The sequence below is a fragment of the Lactuca saligna genome, chromosome 9 (assembly GCF_052625555.1).
Source record: "Lactuca saligna cultivar CGN05327 chromosome 9, ASM5262555v1, whole genome shotgun sequence".
Classification (NCBI taxonomy): domain Eukaryota; kingdom Viridiplantae; phylum Streptophyta; class Magnoliopsida; order Asterales; family Asteraceae; genus Lactuca; species Lactuca saligna.
The window spans coordinates 192,960,199-192,967,062 of NC_136425.1; the positions used below are offsets into that span (position 1 = coordinate 192,960,199).

Consider the following 6,864-nt stretch of genomic DNA (forward strand, 5'->3'; position numbering starts at 1 on the left):
CTCAGTGTACAACCAAGTATCGTTTGATCATGAAAATCATATTGTTCAATCGTTAGACTTACCAAATCTAGCCATCAAGACCTCTAGGATTTTCGCCGAATACCGGCAAGATGCTTCAAGAAATATTTTTATAGTTCGGTAAACTTCCATGCACACAATTAAATTGTAACGATGAAAAGAAAACATAGTCATTATGTTTATTTAAAATTTATGAAAACTACAAGGTCTAATCGAAACAATTGTTGAAGATGAAGGGGCCAAATGTTCATTTGAGAGTATATAGTGGATCTTGGATTGGTGCCCCGTTTATGAGAAGACGAGCGAATGCAAAGTCAAAATGTCAACTTTTTGACCTAGCTCCAGAGATATTTCTTGGATCTTCTTGAATCTAATCAATCATCTTCACCTCGATTGTTTGGGATCAGATCTCAACCGCGTTTGGTGCTACCAGGTGAGAAATTTCTATCTATATATACATATATTGTTCTTATTGTTTTTGATTCTGATCTTATAAATTTCCGATCTTTTTTTTTGTCAGATTCACTCTTGATTAATCAACGAACGAAGTTGCGTGATCTCAGAATTGGTAATTTCTGAAGTTTTATCCGTAATCTTAAGCCCGTTCGTTGAATTTGCATACTAAGTCGGTTTATAGAAACAAAATCTGTCGTATCGTTGTCGATATGTTGTTACGAGGAGCTTTAATTATCTTGAATACATCCAAAAACCTAATTTTGACCAAGAGTCAAAATTTTGATCCAAATCGTGTTTATCATTTTCATGTTTCATCATCAATCTTAGATACTCCTTTTTTTCAAAATATAAAAATTAATCATAAGATGCCCTTTGGTTGACTTATGATTTTATATCCTGTTTTTCCAGAAATGCAAAGATAATACGCGGTTTGATCTTAACATCTTTTTGGTTTATATTCTTAGCGTTTGATCCAATTTCAAGGTCAAATTTTAGATCATTCGTTGTAGAATTCATTTTCTTTCGGTTGTTCCTATTGAATTCACTACCAATTTGGGGATCGGAAATACTTGCAGAAATACTCAATTTTTTATAGTTTATGAGTTTCAGTTTCAGTGTGGATTGAGCTTTCTCTGGACACTTTCCTTGTATTTGATTTATATGCTTTTAGGACATAGTAGACTAGTTTCGGGTTCCTGAAAGAATAGCAGAAACTACATAAATATATTAACTCGATTTTATTTTGCATCACTTTTGTAGGAAATTTGATTTGAAACTCAACATGGGATACCTCAATTCATCCGTATCATCCGCCATCGCGGGTCAACCCAACGGCGAGTCACCGGTGAGTGGCGGCGGTCTAAGCCAAGACTCAAAATTCAGCTACGGATTCGCCAGCTCACCCGGAAAGCGCTCATCCATGGAAGATTTCTACGAGGCAAGAATCGACGGCGTTGACGGCGAAACCGTCGGTCTTTTCGGCGTCTTCGACGGCCACGGCGGCGCACGGGCGGCAGAATACGTGAAACAACACCTCTTCACCAACCTAATCAAACACCCGAAATTCATCTCCGACACCAAAGCCGCCATAGCAGAAGCCTACTCCCACACGGATACCGAGTTTCTCAAATCCGAAAACAACCAGAACCGTGACGCGGGGTCCACCGCGTCCACGGCCATCCTCGTTGGCGACCGGTTACTGGTCGCCAACGTGGGCGATTCCCGCGCGGTTATTTCCCGCGGCGGGAAGGCGTTTGCGGTTTCTCGGGACCACAAGCCCGACCAAACCGACGAACGCCAGCGCATCGAGGATGCGGGCGGGTTCGTTATGTGGGCGGGGACATGGCGGGTGGGTGGGGTGCTCGCAGTGTCGCGGGCGTTTGGTGATAAACTCTTAAAACAATACGTGGTGGCGGATCCGGAGATTCAAGAGGAGAAAGTTGACAATTCGCTTGAGTTTTTGATTTTGGCGAGTGATGGACTTTGGGATGTTGTGACAAATGATGAAGCTGTGGCTATGGTGAAACCGATTGAGAGCCCTGAAGAGGCAGCAAATAGGTTGATGATGGAGGCTTCACAGAGGGGTAGTGCTGATAATATTACGATAGTTGTGGTTCGTTTTTTGGATAATAATAATAATCATGGTGGGTGTTCGACTTCTGAGAGAACATAGAAAGAGAGATGAGATAGATCTCTTTGGGTTTAATTTATAGATTTGGTGTTTTATGTTTCTAGTGTTTCAACTTTCGACTGTGTTTTGTGTTGTTTTTAAGTTCTTTTTTTCTTCTTTTCTTTAAGGTGTGAGTCGGAAAAGTAATAAATGTATAAGTACTGTTTATTTTATATGTCTATTTATGTAATTTCAAAGTGTGCAAAGTACGTTTTGACTCTAATTTGTGTACTGTTGAATGTACGACTATATTTATGCAAGTTATGTGAGATTTGAAATCTTTAATCTTTATGAATATTACGTTGTGATGTTTCAATTATTGATGATCGATGATTGCATACTCAGACAAATGATATTATATTTTATTACTTGTTGGCTTTCAGTTACTTTATTTTAGTTCATAAGAGCCTTATTTATTAAATGTGACGTTTTTTTATTTATTTATAGAGGAGTTTGGTGAGTCGGCAAGTTGGTTGGTGGCTATAGATAAAAACTTGTTTTGTAATTTTATTTAATACATTAGCTATCTATAAATGAAAAAAAATGTCTATAGTTTAATAGTTCTGATTGATTAAAATTTGACAATCTAAAGTCAACGTCTGACTATATCAAGCATAGCCTTTATTCTAATCGATCTAACCGAGACATATGAACAACCCATAACCCAATATAATAATATATATATATATATATATATATATATATATATATATATATATATATATATATATATATATATATATATATTGCACTACATCTTCTAGGGAGAAATCTGTTTCAAGTTTCTCTTCTTTAATGTCCATTGGCATACTAAAATCGCCGATTTCCCTCTTCAAACAATTTCCAACGCCTATAACTTCCACTTTGCATTATTTATCACTCCCAACTAACCTTTCCCTCCACCAAATTAAACAACTCCATGCCCGCCTCATCACCGCCGGGTATGACGGCGACAGCCATTTCACAGGCCAACTCCTTGCCGCTTTAGCTCAGTCGCAATCAACCCCATTTCAGTATTCTCTTTCGATTCTCAATTCAACACAAAATCCGTCTCTTTTTGCAGTCAATAACCTAATCCGATGCTTCGCCAAGAGCGAATCCCCTCACCAAGCTCTCTCCCTTTACTCCTTCATGCGTAAAAATGCGCATTTTCAGCCTAACAACTATACCTTTCCCTTTTTATTTCAAGCTTGTAGTAAGTTTATGGGAATTATCGAAGGAACTCAGATCCAAGCTCATGTCATAAAGCTTGGGTTTTTTGTTAACGTGTATATTAGAAACGCACTGATTCATTTGTATTTCACTTCTCATGAGACTAAACACGCGAAAGATTTGTTTGATGAGAGCCCAGCCTGTCGAGATCTTGTTACATGGAACGTAATGATAGCAGGGTATGCAAAGGCTGGACAGATAGACAATGTAGAGAAGATGTTCGATGAAACGCCTGAGAGAGACGTTATATCATGGAGCTCATTGATAACAGGTTACGTGCAGAATGGATACTTAGAACAAGCATTAGACTCTTTCAAAAGAATGATGGATCTTCAATTGTCACCTAACGAATCCATTCTGGTGATGGTTCTTTCAGCATGCGCTCAATTGGGGTTGATTGAAAAAGGTAGAATGATTCATTCAACTATAGATTCATTAAATTTCCCAATGACAATTCACATTCAGACTGGCCTCATTGACATGTATGCTAAATGTGGGTACATCGAGAAAGCTAGAAACTTGTTCAACAAAATGCCAATAAAAGATCTTTCATCATGGAATGTCATGATATGTGGATTAGCCATACATGGACTAGCCATGGAAGCCATTGATCTTTTTGAAAAGTTTTTAACCAAAGGACTTACACCTGTCAATGTGACCTTCATAGGAGTATTAAGTGCATGTAGTAAAGCAGGATTAGTCGACAAAGGTTGCCATTATTTCAAACTAATGATGGAAAAGTACAACATTGTCCCTGAAATGGAGCATTACGGGTGCATGGTTGATCTTTTAAGTCGTAAAGGTTTAGTACTTGAAGCCATTGAATTAGTTGAAAAGATGTCAATCCCACCGGACCCTGTTTTGTGGGTAACAATTCTTGGAGCTTGTAGAACACATGGATTAATAAAACTTGGTGAAGAAATTGGTAAAAAGTTAATCCAATTAGACCCAAATCACTATGGGAATTATGTACAATTATCTGAAATTTATGCAAAGTCGTATAAATGGGAAGAAGTTGTAAGAACACGGGGTATGATAAATGGTCGAAATAGTAAAAAGATTCCTGGATGGAGTTTGATAGAAGCACATGGAAAAATCCATCAATTTGTTGCGGGAGATAGAGAACATGATATGAGTATGGAGATTTACAAAATGCTTGATAGGATAAACACTAGGGTTTTAGAGGCTGGTTATTTGCCTAATGTTGTACAAGTTTTGCATGATTTAGAAGAGGAAGAAAAGATCAATGTAATTAAAGAGCATAGTGAGAGGTTAGCAATTGCATTTGGTTTGTTGGTAATTGGGAGTGGAAAATGCATTCGGATAGTGAAGAATTTAAGGGTTTGTGGAGATTGTCATGAGATAACGAAAGTTATATCGAAAGTGTTTGAGAGGGAGATTGTGGTGAGGGATGGAAGTAGGTTTCATCATTTTAAGAGAGGTGAATGTTCTTGCCAAGATTATTGGTAGAGAGATTCTTACAACAATTTTTAGGGGACTGATTGTTGTTGACTAACTTATAATTGTATGATTGTTGTTGACTAACTTATAATTGTATGTGAGATTCGAACCCATGTCAACTTCATTTTAGAGTGTGTTTCATATCAAATGATCACTGGTAAGCCATCTTGAGAGTGGTTTGGTGTTTTAACACTTCTCTACTCTAATAAATAAATCTTTTTGTCACATGTAAGATACTCATTAATTTTGTCACATCTTATTTTATAATTTTTTTTTTTTTTTCTACGTGTCATTTTATGGATTTTTTCTATTTTAATAGATTTCATATAGTTTAAATGTAATAATTGTAATAAATATAATAATAAATTAATATCAATTTCATTAATACAAATTTATTCTAATTTTAAAATTCCTGAATTGAAGCCAAATTATTTTCTTTGCTTATTTGTTTAAATTTAAATGATAAATAGACACTTCACTTTCAATAATTCAATATATTTCTTATTTTGTATATTATACAGATCTTACAAATTGTTCATAATAAAATGGTAAACCTTAATCATCTAGACGATCTACACATTGCATGCACCTCAAGACTCACACTTCATGCGTCTCAAGACCACTAGACGATCTACACATTGCATGCACCTCAAGACTCACACTTCATGCGTCTCAAGACCAATAAGGTGTGGCTAAAACGTGAAGCATTTTAAATATTTCGAATGTGTTAGGTTTTGAACCCTCAACATTCCATAAGAAATGTGGCACCTAAACCATTAAGCTCACAACTTGGACCATGAGACTAACGACAATAAAACATGGTTATTATGTAGTAAAATTGTTTTAATAGGTATGTTACTTAGTGTGTCAAACAAATTGAGTTGCATCAACAAATAAAAAATACAAAATTTCATAAATTCTAACCAAAAAAAATACGAAGTTCTAAACTAATCAATGTTACCTTCACTGCTCACTAGGGTATAAACTAGAGAATCAATGTTACCACTTACCACTTAAACAACAATCTCCATCAAGACTTTTGAGCCCACCCATGGACCTCATCAAGCATATGTTCCCCCATAAACAAGACAGTTTATTATTTATTTATTTCATTTTTTTTCTTTGAATTTAGATTTTGACTGGTAGCAAATATATTTCTATCTCCCACTTTTAATAATATGAGTTTTGATGATGTTAAAATGTTTCGTGAGTTCATTGGTGATTCCATTATTTTCTTTTGTTGGGGGGTATTTTTGTATGTTTTCAAAGATATAAAGGGTTTTTTTTAACTAAAATCCAATCTAATAAATGAAAATATTTTTGTCGCTTGTCATTTTTTTATGGTTTTTGTCATGTATCTTATCATGTGAAAATTTTGAATTACTTAAATTTAACATGTCATTATGTGGTATTTTCAATTTTTTGTTAATAAAAAATTAATCAATTCTACTAATTAACATCTCTATTATTGTATAGGTAAAATACTTATTATATTAAATGTGTATATCAACACTATAATTAAGCACACATATATTATTTAAGGTAATATATATTTTTCTCCATAAAATGAATATAATAATAAATAGTTTGTTTTTTCTATAACTAAAAACATTTGTTATGATTTTTTTGTTACATAAATTAAAATAATAAAATATTATAAAACAATATTGTCAAATTTGAGATATAATAAAATATATTTTGTTAACTTTGAGATGAAGTAGGCATTAAAAATATTTAATGTTTACATTATGTGTTAATGTTACCATAAATGATCCCATTAAATGTAACGGACATCATAAACGAGACGTTATATCATTCGGACTTTGGCCAGCCCAGTCTTGGCCAATGCAGTTTAACACCGGGGTGGCAGTTCGTTTCCCTCCGTGAGGGACGAATATCCCCCACAATCTACTCATTCACTCACGACCAATCGGGATGTGACAAAAAGCTTAGGTAACGCTCAGAGCTTGTAACATCCCGACTCCCAGGTATAATATTTATATATTAATTTATGAGTTGATTGAGCAACTCGACGAGCTGGATGCCCT

At 35.0% G+C, this 6,864-nt stretch overlaps 1 protein-coding gene and 1 pseudogene across 1 annotated transcript; both read left to right on the forward strand.

The window, feature by feature from the left end:
- The first annotated feature begins 314 nt into the window (after positions 1-314).
- On the forward strand, positions 315-2,366 carry LOC145015342 (putative protein phosphatase 2C 59). The gene is made up of 3 exons (XM_078973806.1): positions 315-451; positions 539-586; positions 1,234-2,366. The coding sequence occupies exon 3, from the start codon at positions 1,256-1,258 to the stop codon at positions 2,144-2,146; it is 891 nt and encodes a 296-aa protein (XP_078829932.1). The 5' UTR covers positions 315-451; positions 539-586; positions 1,234-1,255; the 3' UTR covers positions 2,147-2,366.
- A 529-nt stretch (positions 2,367-2,895) lies between these two features.
- LOC145014384 (pentatricopeptide repeat-containing protein At3g62890 pseudogene) lies at positions 2,896-5,006 on the forward strand (annotated as a pseudogene).
- The last annotated feature ends 1,858 nt before the right edge of the window (positions 5,007-6,864 follow it).